This window comes from Oncorhynchus kisutch, linkage group LG3 (assembly GCF_002021735.2).
Source record: "Oncorhynchus kisutch isolate 150728-3 linkage group LG3, Okis_V2, whole genome shotgun sequence".
In the NCBI taxonomy this organism is placed as follows: domain Eukaryota; kingdom Metazoa; phylum Chordata; class Actinopteri; order Salmoniformes; family Salmonidae; genus Oncorhynchus; species Oncorhynchus kisutch.
Genome location: NC_034176.2, coordinates 42,405,682 through 42,427,612, shown reverse-complemented (window position 1 = coordinate 42,427,612; position 21,931 = coordinate 42,405,682). Strand labels below are relative to the sequence as shown.

At 43.7% G+C, this 21,931-nt stretch overlaps 1 protein-coding gene across 8 annotated transcripts in view; it reads left to right on the top strand.

Moving 5' to 3' along the window:
* abca2 (ATP-binding cassette, sub-family A (ABC1), member 2) overlaps nt 1-21,931 on the top strand; it is an 86,327-nt gene that overhangs the window by 40,824 nt on the left and 23,572 nt on the right. For all 8 annotated transcript variants that reach the window (XM_031806489.1, XM_031806484.1, XM_031806465.1 and 5 more), the window contains 14 exons: nt 10,565-10,676; nt 11,571-11,740; nt 12,893-13,014; nt 14,140-14,253; nt 14,340-14,516; nt 14,907-15,128; nt 15,649-16,016; nt 16,367-16,526; nt 17,563-17,691; nt 17,948-18,115; nt 18,660-18,756; nt 19,043-19,216; nt 20,435-20,537; nt 21,543-21,657. In XM_031806489.1, coding sequence (XP_031662349.1) covers nt 10,565-10,676; nt 11,571-11,740; nt 12,893-13,014; nt 14,140-14,253; nt 14,340-14,516; nt 14,907-15,128; nt 15,649-16,016; nt 16,367-16,526; nt 17,563-17,691; nt 17,948-18,115; nt 18,660-18,756; nt 19,043-19,216; nt 20,435-20,537; nt 21,543-21,657 — 2,231 coding nt within the window. The remainder of the gene's footprint in view (nt 1-10,564; nt 10,677-11,570; nt 11,741-12,892; nt 13,015-14,139; nt 14,254-14,339; nt 14,517-14,906; nt 15,129-15,648; nt 16,017-16,366; nt 16,527-17,562; nt 17,692-17,947; nt 18,116-18,659; nt 18,757-19,042; nt 19,217-20,434; nt 20,538-21,542; nt 21,658-21,931) is intronic.

Below are 21,931 nucleotides of genomic sequence, written 5' to 3'. Positions count from 1 at the left end.
GACAGTTTATTATACAGTGACTTCAGAAAGTATTCAGACACCTTGACTTATTCCACATGTTGTTGTGTGTTGTATTCAAAGTGCATTAAATAGTTGGGGGGTTTTCTCAACCATTTTCACACAATACCCCATAATGACAAAGTGTGAACATGTTTTTAGACATTTTCACAAATTGATTGAAAATGGAAAACATAAATGTCAAATTTACATAAGTGTTCACACCCCTGAGTCAATACATTGTAAAACCACCTTTGGCAGCAATTACAGTAATTAGAGCTTTCCACGCCTGTTTTGTGCATTATTCTTAAAATAATTCTCCAAGCTCTGTCAAATTGGTTGTTGATCATTGTTAGACAACCATTTTCAGGTCTTGCCAAAGATTTTAATGTAGATTTAAGTCAAAACTGTAACTCGGCCACTCAGGAACATTCAGGAAAATTCACTGTCTTCTTGTGTTTTAGGTTATTGTCCTGCTGGAAGGTAAATTAATCTCCCAGTGTCTTGTGGAAAGCAGACTGAACCGGGTTTTGCTCTAGGATTTTGCATGTGCTTATTCAGTCATTTTTTTTTATCCTGAAGAACTCCCCAGTACAAGCATACCCTTGACACGATACAGCCATCACTATGGAGAGTAATGTGTTGTATTGGATTTGCCCCAAACATACAGTGTATTCGGAAAGTATTCAGACCCCTTGACTTTTTACACATTTTGTTACGTTACAGCCTTATTTTAAAATTAATTAAATAGTACATTTTTCTTCATCAATCTACACACAATACCCCATAATGACAAAGCAAAATCTGTTTTTTTTTTAAACCAACTGAAATATCACATATCCTGATTGGTGGAGAGCTGCAGAGATGGTTGTCCTTCTGGAAGGTTCTTCCATCTCCACAGAAAAACTCTGGAGCTCTGTCAGAGTGACCATCGGGTTCTTGGTCAACTCTCTGACCAAGGCCCTTCTACCCCAATTGTACAGTTTGGCCGGGCGGCCAGCTCTAGGAAGAGTCTTGGTGGTTCCAAACTTCTTCCATTGAAGAATGATGGAGGCCACTGTGTTCTTGGGGACCTTCAATGCTGCAGAAATGTTTTGGTACCCTTCCCGAGATCTGTGCCTCGACACAATCCTATCTCGGAGCTCTACGGACAATTCCTTCGACCTCATGGCTTGGTTTCCTCTCTGACATACACTGTGGGTCCTTATATAGACAGGTGTGTGCCTTTCTAAATCCCTTCCAATCAATTGAATTTACCACAGGTGGACTCCAATAAAGTTGTAGAAACATCTCAAGGATGATCAATGGAAACAGGATGCACCTGAGCTCAATTTTGAGTCTCATAGCAAAGGGTCTGAATACTTACGTAAATAAGGCATTTTTGTTAGAATTTTTTATACATTTGCCCAGATTTATAAAAACCAGTTTTATCTTTGTCATTACGGGATATTGTGTGTAGATTGATTTAATCAAGGCAGTAGTGTAACAAAATGTGTAAAAAGTCGAGGGGTCTGAATACTTTCCAAATGCACTGTAACGTTTTGTATTCAGGACAAAAAGTGAATTGCTTTGTCACATGTTTTGCAGTATTACTTTAGTGGCTTGTTGCAAACAGGATGCTTGTCTTGGAATATTTTGATTCTGTACAGACTTTCTTTTTTACACTTTGTCAATTAGGTTAGTATTGTGGAGTAACTACAATGTTGTTGAGCCGTCCTCAGTTTTTGCCGATCCCAGCCATTAAACTCTGTAACTGTTTTAAATGGGCTCCCGAGTGGCGCAGCTGTCTAAGGAACTGCATCTCAGTGCTAGAGGCATCACTGCAGACCCTGGTTCAATTCCAGGCTTTATCACAACCGGCTGTAATTGCGAGTCCCTTAGGGTCCCATAGGGTCGGCGCACAATTGGCCTAGCGTTGTCCGGGTTAGGGTTTGGCCGGGGTAAGCCGTCATTGTAAATAATAATTTGTTCTTAACTGACTTTCCAAGTTAAATTAAGGTTAAATAAAGTAAAGCAATTTAAAGTCACCATTGGCCTCATGGTGAAATACCTGAGCAGTTTCCTTCCTCTCCAGCAACTGGGTTAGGAAGGGCACCTGTATCTTTGTAGTGACTGGCTGTATTGCTACACTACCCAAAGTGTAAGGCAATGGAAAACCTCCCTGGTCTTTGTGGTTGAATATGTGTTTCAAATTCACTGTTCAACTGAGGGAGCTTACCGATAGTTGTATGTGTGGGGCACATAGATATGGTAGTCTTTCAAAAATCATTTTAAGCAATATTATTGTTCATGCAACTTATTATGTGACTTGTTAAACACATTTTTACTTGTTATGGCTTGCCATAACAAAGGGTTGAATACTTATTGACTCAATACATTTCAGCTTTTCATTCTTAATTAATTTGCCAAAATGTCAATACACATAATTCCACTTTGAAATTATGGGGTATTGTGTGTAGGCCAGTGACACAAAATCTCAATGTAATAATTTTCAATTCAGGCTGTAACACAACAAAATGTGAAAAAACTCAAGGGGTGTGAATACTTTCTTAAGGCACTGTATGTCTAAAGTAAAATTGCACAGTATTGAACAGCTTCTTTTACATGTTTTCTTAAAGTCAGTCAGAGTCTAATACCACACCCAGGTATTTACAGTGCCTTGCGAAAGTATTCGGCCCCCTTGAACTTTGCGACCTTTTGCCACATTTCAGGCTTCAAACATAAAGATATAAAACTGTATTTTTTTGTGAAGAATCAACAACAAGTGGGACACAATCATGAAGTGGAACGACATTTATTGGATATTTCAAACTTTCAAAACTGAAAAATTGGGCGTGCAAAATTATTCAGCCCCCTTAAGTTAATACTTTGTAGCGCCACCTTTTGCTGCGATTACAGCTGTAAGTCGCTTGGGGTATGTCTCTATCAGTTTCGCACATCGAGAGACTGACATTTTTTCCCATTCCTCCTTGCAAAACAGCTCGAGCTCAGTGAGGTTGGATGGAGAGCATTTGTGAACAGCAGTTTTCAGTTCTTTCCACAGATTCTCGATTGGATTCAGGTCAGGACTTTGACTTGGCCATTCTAACACCTGGATATGTTTATTTTTGAACCATTCCATTGTAGATTTTGCTTTATGTTTTGGATCATTGTCTTGTTGGAAGACAAATCTCCGTCCCAGTCTCAGGTCTTTTGCAGACTCCATCAGGTTTTCTTCCAGAATGGTCCTGTATTTGGCTCCATCCATCTTCCCATCAATTTTAACCATCTTCCCTGTCCCTGCTGAAGAAAAGCAGGCCCAAACCATGATGCTGCCACCACCATGTTTGACAGTGGGGATGGTGTGTTCAGGGTGATGAGCTGTGTTGCTTTTACGCCAAACATAACGTTTTGCATTGTTGCCAAAAAGTTCAATTTTGGTTTCATCTGACCAGAGCACCTTCTTCCACATGTTTGGTGTGTCTCCCAGGTGGCTTGTGGCAAACTTTAAATGACACTTTTTATGGATATCTTTAAGAAATGGCTTTCTTCTTGCCACTCTTCCATAAAGGCCAGATTTGTGCAATATACGACTGATTGTTGTCCTATGGACAGAGTCTCCCACCTCAGCTGTAGATCTCTGCAGTTCATCCAGAGTGATCATGGGCCTCTTGGCTGATCAGTCTTCTCCTTGTATGAGCTGAAAGTTTAGAGGGACGGCCAGGTCTTGGTAGATTTGCAGTTGTCTGATACTCCTTCCATTTCAATATTATCGCTTGCACAGTGCTCCTTGGGATGTTTAAAGCTTGGGAAATCTTTTTGTATCCAAATCCGGCTTTAAACTTCTTCAAAACAGTATCTCGGACCTGCCTGGTGTGTTCCTTGTTCTTCATGATGCTCTCTGCGCTTTTAACGGACCTCTGAGACTATCACAGTGCAGGTGCATTTATACGGAGACTTGATTACACACAGGTGGATTGTATTTATCATCATTAGTCATTTAGGTCAACATTGGATCATTCAGAGATCCTCACTGAACTTCTGGAGAGAGTTTGCTGCACTGAAAGTAAAGGGGCTGAATAATTTTGCACGCCCAATTTTTCAGTTTTTGATTTGTTTAAAAAGTTTGAAATATCCAATAAATGTCATTCCACTTCATGATTGTGTCCCACTTATTGTTGATTCTTCACAAAAAAATACAGTTTTATATCTTTATGTTTGAAGCCTGAAATGTGGCAAAAGGTCGCAAAGTTCAAGGGGGCCGAATACTTTCGCAAGGCACTGTATATTTCAGACACAATATAGATTTTTTTCTGACTTAATAAAGATGTCAGAAAAGGTTCAATGCTTTTTCTTTAAACATTGCTAGTTTAGAGAGTAGAATTTGTGATTTAGGGAAAGGGGGATACCTAGTCAGTTGTCCAACTGAATGTATTCAACTGAATTCACCCCGATTTACAGTATCAAATGCTTTTTGCAAAGCTCCTACCACTCCCACTTTGTCAAGTTTCAATTGAACCTTCCCCCAAAAAATAACAGTTTGCTGACTCAGTAGAATGATTATCTCTGAAGCCAAATTTCATCGGGTGTAATGACAAATCACAAGTATTCAAGTGATCAATCAAATTGCTCAGCAACTACCCTCTCTGCAGCCTTTGAAATAATTGGTAAAATTCTTATACACTGAGTATACCAAACATTAGGAGCACCTTCCTAATATTGATCCCCCCTTGTCCACAAAACAACCTCAAATCATTGGGGCATGGACTCTACAAGGTGTCGAAAGCGTTCCACAGGGATGCTGGCCCCATGTTGACTCCAATGCTTCTCACAGTTGTGTCAAGTTGGTTGGATGTCCTTGGGATGGTGGACAATTCTTGATGCACACGGGAAACTGTTGAGCATGAAAAACCCAGCAACGTTGCAGTTCTTGACACAAACCGGTGCACCTGGCACCTACTACCATACCCTATTCAAAGGCACTTGAATCTTTAGTCCTGCCCATTCACCCTCTGAATGGCACAAATACTCAATCCATGTTTCAATTGTCTCAAGACTTAAAAATCCTTCTTTAACTTGTCTCCTCCCCTTCATCTACATTTATCAAGTGGCATCAATATGGGATCCTAGCTTTCACCTGGATTCACTTGGTCAGTCTATGTCATGGAAAGAGCAGGTGTTCTTTATGTTTTGTATACTGTTTGTAGGTCTATAATTATTGACCATAAAACCATCTCCAGACTTGAATATGGGGGTAACAACAACTGACCAGGACAGCAATGGATTTGGCAAGAGCACAAAGAGATCTGGGACCAGGTTAAGATGCAGAAGAAGATGAGAGGAGGCCAGGATGCAGAGGGTTGAGGAGCGATGGTGATTAGTGGTTGGTTAGTTTACTGTGCTGTGGATGCGTGAGAATCTCCCATGCTTACCTCACTATTGCCTCCCAGCGGGGAAGGGGTCCACCAGTTCAAAAACATGAATCTAACCATACCTTCATTGACAGTCCCACTGTGGAGTTCGAGAAGACAATGAACAGTGCTGTGGCCTACAATGCGCTGTAGATACAGACGTAGATACGCATGTTGGCCTAAATATGGAATGTATGCATCTCAAATGGCACTGTATTCCCTATATAGTGCACTACTGGGTCAAAAGTAGTGCACTTTAAAGGGAACAGGGTGCCATTTGAGACTGCCGACGTGTGTTGTTGTGAGTTGCCACGTATTTCTGTTTAGTTGTAGAAGGCCAACGTTAGCTTTGCTAATCTGCTAGTGAAGGGCTGGTTGCAAAGACACTACTGTCTAGTCACGTTGTCATTCATAGTACTGTTAGTCATGTTTAGTCATGTTAGTTTGTGCACTGTCATTGTCCACAGACATACACACCTGTTTTATTTACATCTTTTTTTCTCTCTTTTATTCTATGGCCCTCTACTCTTTCTCTCTTTTTATATCTCTCCCTCTCTCTCTCTCTCTCTCTCTCTCTTCTTTTTCTCTTCTCTACTCTCTGTTGTCTCCTCCGCATGATGCATGTTCACTGCTTGCTAGAGCAGTCTGTAAGTGTCAAATACGTCTTTATTATTGTGGCTGTGACTGACTCATTCATGGAAATCTCATCTATGGTTATATTTACCTTGACTCTGACTCGGGTCTCCTAATATTTGTGTGTGTGGTAGCCTAGCGGTTAAGAGCTCTGAGCCGACTAGGTGAAACATCTGTCAATGTGCTCCTGAGCAGGGCACTTAACCCTAATTGCTTCTTTAAGTTCCTCTGGATAACAGTGTCTGTTAAAGAACTTCAATGTCAATTTTTATTTTATTTTTATGTGTGTGCATGCCTCCCCTCCTGGTCTCTGTGTTGTCAGCACCGTAGTTCCCTTTATAGTACACTCGTTTTTACCAGGACAGTGCATTATATAGGGAATAGGGTGCCATTTGGGACGTATTCTCAGTGACTGGGGTGGGATCTGTCTACAATGTCATCTCCAGCCAACAGATCCTATTTCACACATCTGACTAATACTAAAGAGCTTTGTGCCCAGGTTAGCGTTGTAAGGCACACACGGGCACCCTGCCACATATATATACACACACACATACACACACGCGGGCGCACAACCACCGGCTCAAATGTGTAGGGAGCAAATACAAAATGTTATCTGTGACTGCACGTACGCGGTCATGATCACAAATAAAGTCACTGGGCTGTCCGTGTGGATTTGAAGGTGAATGTTGTCTGTGTGTGTGTGAGTATGTGGGAATCAGTATGTGTGCCTGTGTCTATGTTTCTGTGTTTCTTTGATAACCAGTTACTGGTAGCAACATATACTACATCATGTATACATCACATACTTCTACCATAAATCTGTCTGGAACTAGATCTAACTGACTGACACTTGATCTACTTTTCCGCTGGTTGACTGATCTACTAAACCATTGACCTTTGATGATCTTGTGTCCTTTTTTTCCTGGGCTCAGTGTGTGAAGGGGGACCAGATGTCCGGACTGAACTGGGTTATAATGTGGAAGATAGGACTGTGTGCGTCCCAAATGGTACCCGATTTCGTATTTAGTGCACTACTTTTGACCAGAGCACTATTAGCCCTGGTCAAAAATAGTGAACTACATAGGGAATAGGATAACATTTTTAAAAAATCGATACTAATCGTCACAGTTTACAGAGGGCATAAAAGATGCAGCGAAATACTTGTGTGCCAGCTTCCTCAATAATGCAGAACAATAATCTATATCAAGAAAAACAATAAAATAAGTCAAGGTCAAAAATACTGTATCAAGTAATAAAAGAGCTAGTATGCATAGTAATAATGGACCGTATTTACTGATATAAAGTTGGCCGTGTCTTGGTCGCGCAGTATAATAAATGATATATAACAGAACAACAGCATTGACTGTGTGTGTGTGTGTGTGTGTGTGTGTGTGTGTGTGTGTGTGTGTGTGTGTGTGTGTGTGTGCCTGAGTGTGTATGTGTCAAATCAAACTATATTAGTCACATGCTTCGTACACAACAGGTGTGGACTAGCAGTGAAATGCTTACGGGCCCTTCCCAACAAGGCAGAGAGAAAGGCCCTTCCCAACAAGGCAGAGAGAAAGGCCCTTCCCAACAAGGCAGAGAGAAAGGCCCTTCCCAACAAGGCAGAGAGAAAGAAAATAGAGAAATAATACGTAATAATAAAAGTGTTAATAAATACACAATGAGTAACAATAACTTGGCTATAAATACGGAGTACCAGTACTGAGTCGATGCGCAAGGCTACGAGGTAATTGAGGTGGATATGCACATATAACTAGGAATAAAGTGACTAGGCAACAGGATAGATAATAAACAGTAGCAGCAGCACATGGGATGTGTCAATATGATAAGGTATGATGATGTGAATGGGGGTGTGCTCGGGCCTCCTTACAGCACAGTACAATGCATACACGTTTTATAAGTGTAGGTCTATGAAATCCCTGTGGGAATTGAACCCACAACCTTGGATTTCCCTTGTGTTCTGCTCTTACCAACGAAGCAACACAGGACTTCAATCCCAGCTATGCAGTTATCAAGGAACACTCCTTCAACATTCTCAGAAACAGAACTTTTTGACAGGCACGTTCTGTGGTTTAACATCTTTATAGTCTACTTTGCCGTGACACAGGGTTAGTAGTGCCTGGAAGGAGAAGCGGCATGATCCCTGTGTGTGTTGCTCCTTCTCCACCGTGGTAGTAGTATGGTTGGTCCATGTCAGGTCCTCTGTGATGTGCACGCTTAGTAACTCGAAGCTTTTGACTCATTCCACCGCATCAGCAGCTCTGAATACTGATTGCCCTTAGGTACAGATCTGGGATCAGTTTACCCTCTCCAAACCTTACAGTAACAATCAGAGGTGGGAAACCCAAAACAAACTGACCTTCGATCAGTGTCTCTAGGGGCTGCTTCATCCTAGACCATCATGAGAAGTGCTCACATAAGGACTCCTTCATCTGGAATTGGCTCAGAAGTGGGTATTTCCAATTTTTATAGGTTATTCAATGATACAGTAATAGCACCAGAGTAAGTGTCAGCAGTTTAGCATCCGGTTTTATTAGGATAAAGCAACGTTGGTGAGATGGATAGATTTTTATAATCACAGGGGGTAATTCATTTTTATACCCAAGTCTTATATTAACAAAAAAGCTGCAAAATATCACTGCACATTAAGAACAATCAGACAAAACTGCATTATCATCAGAACACTAGTTGATCAGTTTAATAATTTATAGACCTAGATCCCAAAGAGCTTTTAGTAATATCCGTAATACGTAGCGCTCTACATTGCCAATCAAGGCAACCGTTATATCAAACAATACATTCTCAAAGTGGCCTATTTGTTGATAGCCAGGATATGCATCTTTAGGATGCTTATTGTTTTATCCAAAGGGATGCATGACAGTGTAATATGAGGGATGAACTGGATGTATCATTGAAGAGAATAGAGAGTGTTGTTGCTAGGCGGATGGATGGAGCTGCTGAGAGAGAAAGGTTAAGAAAAACTCTCCACGGTAGTCATGGAAACATGGACCATTCCACTGTACAGTATTATTTTATTTAACCTTTATTTTATCAGGGAGTCATAATGAGACATGGTCTCTTTTACAGATGAGCCCTGAATTAGGGGAGGGTTTGGCCGACGGGGATGTCCTTGTCCCGTCGCACTCTAGCGACTCCTGTGGCGGGCCGGGCGCATGCACGCTGACACGGTCGCCAGGTGTATGGTGTTTCCTCCGACACAGGGGCATTGTGTCAAGAAGCAGTGCAGCTTGGTCGGGTCGTGTTTCGGAGGACACATGGCTCCCGACCTTCGCCTCTCCCGAGTCCGTACGGGAGTTGCAGCGATGAGACAAGACTGTAACTACCAATTGGATACCATTGGATACCAAATTGAGGAGAAAAAGGGGTATAAGTAAAAATCGAAAAGAGAAGTATCAATCTACGTGACATCAAAGAGGGCCAACCAACTTTCTGGTAGAGAATGGAGTGATGAGTACTAAAACTGTTGCCCGTAATAAAGTACAGTGCGCTATGATAAACTGTATCCATAGTAGCTAACGGCTTTAATGAAGTTGCAGCTGTGTTCATATAGAAGATGTCGCCATAGTCTAGAATTGTTAGGAGCATCGACTTAAAAATCTGGTTTCTACTATTTAGCGAGAGGCATGACCTATTTCTATAGAAGAAACCCATTTTCATTCTTAGCTTTTTAACTAAGTCATCATTGTGTTTTTTAAAAGACAGCCTTTCATCTATCCAGATGCACAGATACTGTATTTGTAAGTAGGGACACTATCAATATGAACACCATCCAAAGTACATATGCTTAAATTAAGTTCTTTTTATGCACTCTAGAGAACAACATATATTTAGTTTTACCTGCATTCAATACTAATTTCAGATCAATAAAGTTTTTCTTTAGTACAATGAAGGCAGACAATAGCGTACACAACAGTATCATTGGCATACAAGTGCAGGTAAAACATTTTTACAGACATCAATATTGTTAATGTAAACAGTAAAAAGTACAGGACCCAGAAACGACCCCTGCGGGACACCTTTCATTATGTCCAGACCTTGTTAGTATAGACCTAGTTTTTTTTGCAGGCTTGGTGAAAGCGTGTCCAGCAGTCACCATTTATGAGTGGTTTAGGAACAAAAGCAGCATTTTGTTGAGACAGAATGATGACATTATGTCCAAGAATTCAGCCCTGACATCTTGGTCCCTCTCCTCTCTGGCTACTGACTATGTGTTATCTGTGTTCTGGGTTTTTCTTATTTCTTTCTAAATTCCTCTCTCTTTTTCTCTTTACTCATTTGACATACTTTTTGGGGTTTGGTCTTCACATTCAAACCCTCCAACCTCCTCCCAACCAATCCTTTAATCCTCTCCCTTCTCTCTCTTCCTTGCTTTTCCTGTGAATCATATCTCTTTGTCCTGCCTATCTGTGTCCTGCCTATCTCTCCCTGCCCTTCTTTATCCCTGTCCTCTCTCTCAATTCTTGTCTTCCCTACCTACCACCTGTCCTTCCCTGGTGTCCATCCTGTATGTCCAGCCTTCTACAGCGCAGCTCCCCTCACCTCAGCAGGCATCATTCCCATCATGCAGTCTCTGTGTCCCGATGGCCAGAGGGACGAGTTTGGCTTCCTACAGTACAAGAACTCCACGTGAGTTAAACAGTCCCAGCTTTCACTCTCTCTCTCTCTCTCTCTCTCTCTCTCTCTCTCTCTCTCTCTACCTACCTCCCCCTTCTGTTTCTCTCCTCTTTATGACAGGCAGCTAATAGTTTAATGCCACTAAGCACTAATGTCCTAACAGTGTTAATGTCCATAACACTTAACAGTAGGATTGGATGGTGGTCATTACCTGTAATTGTATGTGATTGATTAATCTCCTTCTGCTTAGTTTTTTGATTTGTTGGCCTCTCCTAATGGGAGGGGACTGTCATTGTGTCCTTACCTATAACTAGACCCCACACCTCTCTCTCCCTCTCTCTCTCTCTCTCTCTCTCTCTCTCTCAACTCATCTGTCCTCCCTCTTCCTCTCCCTCTCTCTCTCATCTGTCCTCTCTCTCTCTCTCTCTCTCTCTCTCTCTCTCTCTCTCTCTCTCTCTCTCTCTCTCTCTCTCTCTCTCTCTCTCTCTCTCCTGTCCTCCTCTCCCTTTCCCTCTCTCTCTCATCTGTTCTCTCTCTCTCTCTCTCTCTCTCTCTTCCCTCCCCCTCTCACCTGTCTCCTCTCCTCTCTCTAGCTCTCTCTCTCATCTGTCCTCTCTCTCTCTCTCTCTCTCTCTCTCTCTCTCTCTCTCTCTCTCTCTCTCTCTCTCTCTCTCTCTCTCTCTCATCTGTCCTCCCTCTCCCTTTCCCTCTCTCTCTCATCTGCTCTCTCTCTCTCTCTCTCTCTCTCTCTCTCTCTCTCTCTCTTCCCTCCCCCTCTCATCTGTCTCCTCTCCTCTCCTCTCTCTCGCTCTCTCTCTCTTTGTCCCTTCCTTTCACTCCCTCCACTCTTTCCACCGTTCTTTCCCTCACTCACCTCTATTTCACCCCTCCCTCTCCCCTCCCCAGTGTCACCCAGTTGTTGGAGCGGATCCGTGAGGTGGTGTTACAGAACCACCTGTTCACAGCAGACAGACCAGGACTGGGCCAGGAGCTGGAGTCCCTACAGCAACACCTGGAGAGCCTCAGCACATTAGCAGGGCCCTACCCACTGGACAACAATTTCAACACCAGCCAAGGTGTGTGTCACATTTATTTTTTAAAGGTTATGACAGTTATTTTATTTTCATGATGGTCCATAACCGTTGGTAACACGGTTAAACAGCGCTATGTGTGTGTGTGTGTGTGTGTGTGTGTGTGTGTGTGTGTGTGTGTGTGTGTGTGTGTGTGTGTGTGTGTGTGTGTGTGTGTGTGTGTGTGTGTGTGTGTGTGTGTGTGTGTGTGTGTGTGTGTGTGTGTGTGTCTGTCTGTGTTACAGTAAACCTGTACCTCTTTAAACTACCTCTGCTCTCAATATTGAGGACACCAGCTGTAGACAGATTTGGAAGACAAGCAATTTAACCTTTCAAATCAAAGGTTTGTGTTTGTCCTTTCAGGGCACGGAAATCAATAAGCTTGAGGAATTCTAGCAAGTGCTCCCTCTGGACAGTGATTTCCTGCAGTGTGTTTGTGTGTGTGTGTGTGTGTCTGTGCGCTTGCCTGTAATGCAGTGTGTGTGCGTACCACACCCAAGTGATACACATGCACAAAAAAGTTTCAGGAGGACAAAGACCTTTGGGTTGAAACATTACACAATAAACTGCAGGAGCATTCATCTGTTTGCAGTGTTGGGGAGTTGTGAACTACATGTAGTTTAACTAGTCATTTAACTAGGTTTTGCAGTAGCTTGGTAGTAGTTGAACTAAAATCCAATCTAGGTAGTATTTTCAGTAGTTAATTACTTTTTTGCCATGTAGTGGTGTAGCTAACTACTGGAACTACACAGTACTGTTTTTGGGTGAAGTAGGCAATCATTTCCTTTCTTTTTCATCATCCGACCTGCCTAATTCTCACTTGAAACACAGTTTTTGTGTTGAATATGACATTTCAGATGTACATATGATAATTCTTCAAAAAGTAGCTTGGATGTACTGAAGGGTAGCTTAAGGGTAGCTTTAGTGTAGCTTAATTTCTTCCAGTGTGAAGTAATTGGTAGCTTGGTAAACTACATTTTCAGAGTAGCTTATCTATCTTAATCCCATTTGTTTATTTTTGTACCCGGCACCTACAAGTTATTGGATGTACGTACACTGCATTTGACACTGTTCTGTGCGATTTCTATTGGATAAGCAGTTCCTGGAAGTCTTCATGTATATTATCTGTGGTTGTGCTGTGTGATTCTTGCCCTGCAGGGTTCACAGTAGCCAGTGTGTTGAAGAACCAGTCAGTGTTCCATCAGTTCCTGGTCAGGAATCTGTCCCTCCCCAATGACACCGCCAGCCTGCTGCTCTCCACTCCTGTCAACCTCAAAGAGGTCTGTGATCCTGTCACATGCACACACACACACACACACACACACACACACACACACACACACATGTACACGCACGCACATGTACACACACACACACACACACACACACACACACACACACACACACACACACACACACACACACACACACACACACACACACACACACACACACACACACACACACACACACACTGTACCTCCCTAGTCCTCATCTACCCCCTGGGGACTGTTTTAGTTATGGGGTACTGCAGGGTTTACATTCAAATGTTGTGACATGACTGATGAACAAGGAAGTAAGAAACAATGTGCTGCTGCTCCAGTTTCAACTTCCACCTGACTGTGCTGCTGCTCCAGTTTCAACTGTTCTGCCTTATTATTATTCGACCATGCTGGTCATTTATGAACATTTGAACATCTTGGCCATGTTCTGTTATAATCTCCACCCGGCACAGCCAGAAGAGGACTGGCCACCCCACATAGCCTGGTTCCTCTCTAGGTTTCTTCCTAGGTATTGGCCTTTCTAGGGAGTTTTTCCTAGCCACCGTGCTTCTACACCTGCATTGCTTGCTGTTTGGGGTTTTAGGCTGGGTTTCTGTACAGCACTTTGAGATATCAGCTGATGTACGAAGGGCTATATAAATACATTTGATTTGATTTGAATGTTAGTATAGACTGCCAAATCTGAAATCTTGGCTATTGGGTATATTTACATTTAGATAACACAATTTTGACATCTAAATTTGAATATACACCCACCCGTTTGCCAAGATTACAGATTTGGCAAAGACGTATTGTCATTGAGGAATGACATTGAATCATACAGTATCAATATATGGCTCGGTGCCTCCCACCTTTCTGTTTCCCTCCATCTCTGTCTCAGTTAATTGTCTAGGCCTGGCATCAGGTCCTCATCTCTATCTTCTCCAGTCAGTCACTTTCTGTCTGTCCCTCCTTGTTTCTCCTCAGTATCCTGTTTTTCTGACAGCTTTCCCTATGCGAACAAACGCTGAAGTCCTGTCTGCCACCTGTGTGTGTGTTTGCGTGTGTGTGCACGTGTGTGTGTGTGTTTATCTTCCGGTTCTCTGAGTGTGTGGGTCCTCTATTTCACTTGCTGAACTGCAGGTATTCAACCTGATCTTTGGCCTGTACCCCAGAACTGGAGGGGGGAGTAGTCACAGTTCTGGAGGGGAAAAAGAGACCACACATACCCCTGCAGAGAAGATACTTCAACTGGAGGTAGGCTACTAATGGTAAATATTGAATGGAATTGATCTGAGTCTGTGTATTAGCTCAGCAGTAATCCCCTCCTATCGTCCCCTCAGGAGAAGATGCTGGGAGTCATGCAAAGTCTGGATGGTGGACTGATCCACAAAGCTTTACGAGACCCAACCAAAGCAGCCCATCGGCAGGCCCTACTCAAACTCATGTCCCAGGCTTTAGGCCTAGCAGGAGGAGGGGCAGGCCAGAGATACGACCCCCAGGGACTGAAGGAGGTGGAGGTGCACTGCTTATCTTATCTATCCTCCTCTATTTGAATCATCCCCCTTTTCTTCCCTCCTTCTTCCTGACTTTTTTCTATTGAATCAATAGCCTTTATTGTATACCCTGAGTCAATTACCTTTATCAATAGCCTTTATTGTATACCCTGAGTCAATTACCTTTATCAATAGCCTTTATTGTATACCCTGAGTCAATTACCTTTATCAATAGCCTTTATTGTATACCCTGAATCAATTACCTTTATCAATAGCCTTTATCGTATACCCTGAACCAATTACCTTTATCAATAGCCTTTACAAGACTACCACTGAAATAATTGATACCATACATGATGATGATGCTGATCATGGTGAATTGTATTGAATGTGCTCTTGATTGTTTTTTCAAAGGGTGTTCTCCTGACTGGTGCCATGTTGGAAATGCTTACCTGTGGGGAGGATGGGACTAGTGAGCTGAGCAAGATCCTATTGGTTCCTGAGAAGCAGCAGTCCCTGCTCCAGGCCTATCGCAGCGCAGCATGTGGAGGTGGGGCGGGACAAAGGACTGAGCGCTTTGGAGAGATGAGCCAGGAGCTCCGAGAGCAGATAGACACACAGAGCCTCATTGACAAGGTACATTAGAGACAATCGCTTCATCCAAAATGGCACCCTATTCCCTATTCAGTGCTGTAATTTTAACCAGGGCCCATAAAAAAGTAGTGCACTATATAGGAAATAGGATGCCATTTGGGACACACTCAATGGCTGCTTTGAACTGAGAATCCCTGTGGTGAGGTGCTTTTCCCTCATCAAACACACATACATAAATACTGTGGATCTTGTATTTGGAATTCTATGGCTCCTCAGTATCTATCTTAGTTCCCTATCTATCTCAGTATCTATCTCTAATACTCATTATTCTCTCTCCCTTTGATTCTTATCCACATCGGTCTCTCTCTTTCTTTTTCTTTCTTTCTTTCTTTCTTTTTTTCTTTCTTTCTTTCTTTCTTTCTTTCTTTCTTTCTTTCTTTCTTTCTTTCTTTCTTTCTTTCTTTCTTTCTTTCTTTCGTTCTTTCTTTCTTTCTTTCTCCCGCTCTCTCATACTCTCCCTCTTTCTTCTGTCTCTCCACACCTTTCGGCCTTCTCTCTCCAGCTGCGTCTGGAGCCAGCCAACTCCTCGGACCCTCTGTCCCAGTCCCACCTGGGTGCTCTGCTGAAGGACTTGGCTGACGTGGAGAAGCTCCTCAGGGATGTAGACCTGCTGTCAGGCCTGGCTCGCCTGCTCCCCAAGGGGGCCTGTGCTGGCCACGTCCCCCCTGGGGCTCCAGCCAACACCACCACTTCCTGGTCCCTCAACGCCACCACTTGGGGGCCCAACACCACCGAGAACCCCTGGGAGGAGGGTGGAGAGGAGGGGAGAGGACGAGAGAAAGAGAATGTGAAAGAAGAGAACCCTCACTCGTTTTCTACCTTTGTGCAGCTGTGGGCAGGGCTGCAGCCTATTCTGTGTGGGAACAACAGGTTTGTGTCTATGTAATAGGATCATTCCTTCTGCCATTGTTCTTTAACTGCAGATCCAATTGCATGAGTGCTAGTCTGTTTATGCTATCATGCCAATTCCCTGTCACCCATGGAGTTGCTTGGGCACGAACAGATCTGGGACCAGGCTAGAGATCTACAGGGTGTGCAGGCTTATGTTCCAGCCATATAATAACACACCTGATTCAACTAATCAAGGGCCCTGATGTTTTAAATTGATAAAATGCAAATCAGGTGTGTTAGAACTGGGCTGGTGCCAGAGTAGAGAAACACAGTTCTGTACACCTATGCCGTAAAGGCTGAAGTTGTTGATCCCTGTCTACTGTCTCCAGAATCATTGAGCCAGAGGCTTTAAAGCAAGGGAATATGAGCTCTCTGGGCTTTACCAGTAAAGAGCAGCGCAATCTGGGCTTACTAGTGCATCTGATGACTACAAATCCCAAGATCCTCTACTCCCCCATCGGCTCACAGGTGGACAAAGTCATTCAGAAGGCAAGTACATGACCATGTTCTTTCAAGCTCTGTCAACTGTATCGTTATCGTGGATGTACTGTAGCATTTACACAGTGACTTGTACCTAGACAGTGTACTGTAATAGAGTTATTCAGGTGTCATTAGGCTATAGAGCTATGCACACTGCTGCCCAGGCATTGTCTATATTCATTTGATAAAGTACGAGGAAAACGGGTGCTTACGTACACAAGATGTGATCTATTTCCAAATGCCAAGACTAAATGGAGGATAGCCGGTGCTCCAGTTTTTTCTTTCATTTATACGGCCTAGCTGTTGTCAGACACTTTGAGACTCACAGTGTATTGAGAAAATGTTGGGAATTCACTAGGAGCACCATGGTCATTTGTATCCCAGCCTTACACATTAATCACGTAGCTACATGTTCTGTACATCGGGTTAAGGGCAAGATGTGTAGGAAGTCTATGCGTGGCTAGATGAATCATGAGATCCTCAGTCCCCGGAGGTCTCGCTATACCACAACATATGCAGAACTGGCCATTGATTCTCTGTTTCTCTGTACATCCCACTAGTTACCACCGGCTTGTTATTGGCAGATGGTCTATAGCTAGATTTGTTATCTTAGCCAGAGGACTGGAGGAGGGAGGGGTTTTACGAAATTAACAAAACTAGAGAGGGAGGGAGCAGAGGGAAGGGCCACAGAAGGGACTCAACAGAAAAGGACAGTTGAAAGGATGTGGATCGAGTAACGAGACGTTAATGGGCCTGGGAAGCCTCAGCACCAGCAAGCTGCACCTAACACCCTGGACCAGAGCTAGGCCTGGGATAGCTCTGCTTCAGGATGTGGCTTGCTGACACTGGGAAGCCCTCAGCACCAGCAAGCTGCACCTAACACCCTGGACCAGAGCTAGGCCTGGGATAGCTCTGCTTCAGGATGTGGCTTGCTGACACTGGGAAGCCTCAGCACCAGCAAGCTGCACCTAACACCCTGGACCAGAGCTAGGCCTGGGATAGCTTCTTCTGTGTCGGTGACCCGTGACTCTGCTTCTGTGTGAAGGCCAATGAGACATTTGCGTTTGTGGGGAACGTGACTCACTACGCCCGGGTGTGGCTCAACATCTCTGCCCAGCTCAGGACTTATCTGGAGGAGGGCAAGCTGCACCACCACCTGGCCTGGATGCAGCAGGTAACACTCGCTTCATATACAGTAACAGACACTATTCACCTCACCTCATAAGGTAATATTGTCTGATAAATAGCATAAGATTTAACTGGCAATCTTGAAAAAAATTATTGTCCCCCACACAGTATATTAATACAGTCCATATCTTGCCTGATAAGCCCATATGTACTCTGCATCATGAACACATACACACTACTGGACAATAAGCCCATGGATATGCCTACCTGTGCATTAACTGCTTATGTATTCCTCTTCCTAGTTGACCTCTGACCTACGTGGTCACCCGGAACTGCTGAATGGGACAGACAGTGATCTGCTGCGTGGGTTGCTGGAGGGCAACTACACCCTGCCCAACACCTCCACCTTGCTGGAGCAGCTGGACACCATTGACAACGCCGCCTGTGGCTGGACACACTTCATGTCCAAGGTCAGTATGAAACTTGAATGAAAAAGAAAGAAAGAAACACACAAACACACACAAAACAACAGAGATGAATAGTACATCTAGTAGTAGTAGTCCTGGTTGGAAAGAACGCCCAAGGTCACTATCCATTACATGAGAGCTTTATAAGATTCTGGTGTACGGGCTGGAAGAACTGTAGACATGGGCGTTTTGATTCAGACTGACACAGGAAGAGCAGTGGAACTTGAGTACTGTATATTGATCCAGACACAGACAGCAGGCGTGCAGTAATATGAGCACCGATAATCCGCTCTGGACAAGGACGCAAAGCTCCATTCAATAGTCCCAGGATTCATCCCAAATGGCACCCTATTCCCCTATATGTTTGACTACCTTTGACCAGAGCCTAGGGCAGGGACTATTATTGCCTATGTTGCCGATATAGACGTTTCTTGTGCTCTTGGGGGTTGGCGCTTTACTGTGGCTGCCATCTGGTTGGGATCAAGGCAGAAGACAATTTCCCATTGACTGCAAGGATTCTTCTTTCTTCTTCTTCTTCTTGTTCCAGGTCAGTGTGGATATCTTCAAGGGTTTTCCGGATGAGGACAGCATCGTCAACTACACACTGAACCAAGCTTACCATGACAACATCTCAGTGTTTGCCAGTGAGTACACTCACCACTGCAGTGGGCAGACGACTTGATGTAATCCTAAGAACTTTGCTGTCCATTACATTATCACAAAATGGAAACGTGTCTTTGGCACTCGATTAGACTTTACGGTTAAAAACAGATTGTTGCTAATGGCCAGGCCCGGGTGGCCAGATGGATTTTACTGAGAGGGCAGTGGCTACGGCATGCAGCTAGCCTCCGATCGGCAATAGCTTTGATATTATGAGGAAATAATGTCAAAGGTTTATTGTACATAATGTTCCCCCTCCCTCTCACCCAGGTGTGATATTCCAGACCAACCTAGATGGCTCCCTGCCTCCTCATGTCCTCTATAAGATCAGGCAGAACTCCAGCTTCACAGAGAAAACCAACGAGATCCGCCGGGCCTACTGGCGCCCAGGGCCCAACACGGGGGGAAAGTTCTATTTCCTCTACGGCTTTGTGTGGATCCAGGGTACGTGACCAGAGTCCTCCACGCTGTCTACCGAAGTGTTGTAGATGTAGACTGAAATGTTGTCAATTCTAGCCAACTCTAGCCACGTTTAGCCAACTGTAGCTAACTTTAGACAACTCTAGCCAACTTTAGCCAACTCTAGCCACGTTTAGCCACGTTTAGCCACGTTTAGCCACGTTTAGCCAACTGTAGCTAACTTTAGACAACTCTAGCGAACTTTAGCCAACTCTAGCCACGTTTAGCCACGTTTAGCCAACTGTAGCCACGTTTAGCCAACTATAGCTAACTTTAGACAACTCTAGCCAACTTTAGCCAATTCTATCTTACTCTAGACAACTTTAGACAACTCTAGACAACTCTAGCCATTATCATCAGCATCACAGCCACAAAGACATTAAACGGATTCTTCAGGATTTTGGCAATGAGGCACTTTATCTATTTCCCCAGAGTCAGATGATCCCGTGGATAACATTTTTATGTCTGCGTCCAGTATGAAGGAAGTTAAAGGTAGCCAATACTAACTAGTGTTAGCACAATGACTGGAAGTCTATGGATATCTGCTAGCATGCCAAAATCACAAAGTATCCCTTTAACCAAAGGAGAAAAGATTGGCACTTGGGCTATTTCAAATGAATTAATATGAAGAAAACGGTTGGCTCTAATTAGTGTTTTATACAGAATTGGAATGCTGGTATGGAATTTCCAGATGTTGTTGTGTTGTTGGTATGTTTCTCATTCCCCTTGCTTAGTAGTAAAGAAGACGTCTCAAAACTCAGCTGTACTTGTTGTCTCAGCGTTATCTGCCGAAGGCAAAACTATAAATAGGCTATACTGTACATAGACTATAAATCAGCTGACAAAATCAGGTTCACCGGAGGACACAATTGTTATGTCAAACACATTTTTCTTGCTGGTGTTTTATTAAGATAAGGGTTTATTGGGGTAAAATGCTTACCCTAGTGATCTTGAGGTGGGCACACCTGTGTGGGTACCAACGCCAAGCTGCAGACCCAGCATATTCTCTCCGTATGTTTTGGGGAAAACTTGATGGGAAGGCTTACTCACTAAGGTGTAGCGTGGCCCTGTCATCTCTGCCGTGTGTGTGTGTGTGTGTGTGTGTGTGTGTGTGTGTGTGTGTGTGTGTGTGTGTGTGTGTGTGTGTGTGTGTGTGTGTGTGTGTGTGTGTGTGTGTGTGTGTGTGTGTGTGTGTGTCCTCAGATATGATGGAGAGAGCCATCATTAACACGTTTGTGGGCCATGACGTGGTGGAGCCTGGCAACTATGTTCAGATGTTCCCTTACCCCTGCTACACAAGAGACGAGTAAGACTTGGAACTCTCTCAATATACCTCTCCTCTACTCACATTGGCTTTTTCTTATAGTTGCTCTGCCCTGGGACTGTGGCCAAAATAACCATTCATTCTGGCACTATTTCTATCTGAGGTAATCAAATTACATTGGCCCTGCACATTTAGATAGATAGGTAGATAGATAGTACAGAACATGATTAGTCAAAGACTGAAGTACATTTAAAATGTACTGTATGTACAAATGTATGTTAGTACATACAGTACACACAATATCTAGGTCTAATGCATAGTAAAGTGCAAATTACAATACAAGATATATCAAATGTGTGTGTCTCTTCACAGTCCCCTTTATCAGTTTTTGTTCAACTGTTTTTATTGCTAGCTTGAGTTACCTGGGGTGGCAGAGAGTTCCATGTAGTCATGGCTCTGTTTAATACTGTGCGTTTCCCCGCCTCAGTTCTGGACCTGGGGACTGTGAAGAGACCTCTGGTTGCATGTCTTGTGTTGTACCGATGAGTGTCCAAACTGTCTGCCAACTGCTTGACCAGACAGTTCTGCACCTTCAACACATCAATACCTCGCACAAAGACCATTAGTGATGCAGTCAATCTCTCATCAACCTTGAGCCAGGAGAGACTGACGTGCATGTTACTGACACTTACCCTCCGTGTACAACTAAATGCGATACGTGCTGCTTTGTTCTGGACCAAATGCAATTGACCTATGTCCTTCTTTGCCGCACATGACCACATAGCTGGGCAGTCGTCCAGGTGTGACAAAACTAGGGCCTGTAGGACCTGTCTGGTCGACTGAGATGTCAGGAAGGCAGAGCGACGCCCTATCATGGAAGGGCCTCTTCTCATTTGAGCAAGTTTTGACCGTGAACATTTGCTACCTAGGGTTACGCCCAGCAGTTTAGTCTCCTCAACTTGCTCGACTGCCAAATGATTCAAGAATAGATCTAAATGAGGCTTAGCATTGAGCGAGTGATTTCTTCTGTCTGTCGTTGGTCCATAGCTTCCTGTTTGTGATCGAGCACATGATGCCTCTGTGCATGGTGATCTCCTGGGTCTACTCTGTAGCCATGATGATCCAACACATTGTGGCGGAGAAGGAGCACCGGCTCAAAGAGGTGAGACTGCCTGCAGCTGCCTGCTCACCTGTCTATACTAGGCTCTCCATGTGTGTTCCAAATGGCAACCCCTTTGTAGTGCAATACTTTTGACCAGACCTCTAGTCAAAATTGGTACACTATATAGGGAAAAGGGTGCTATTTAGAATGCATCTCCTATCCAATGTCTGTCTGTCTGTGACATTGGAGCAGCAACACTAAAGCCATCTACTCTCTGCCTTTGTTCGGCATCCGAGAGCAAGATGATGTCACTCGTATTTATTGCCTCTCTTCT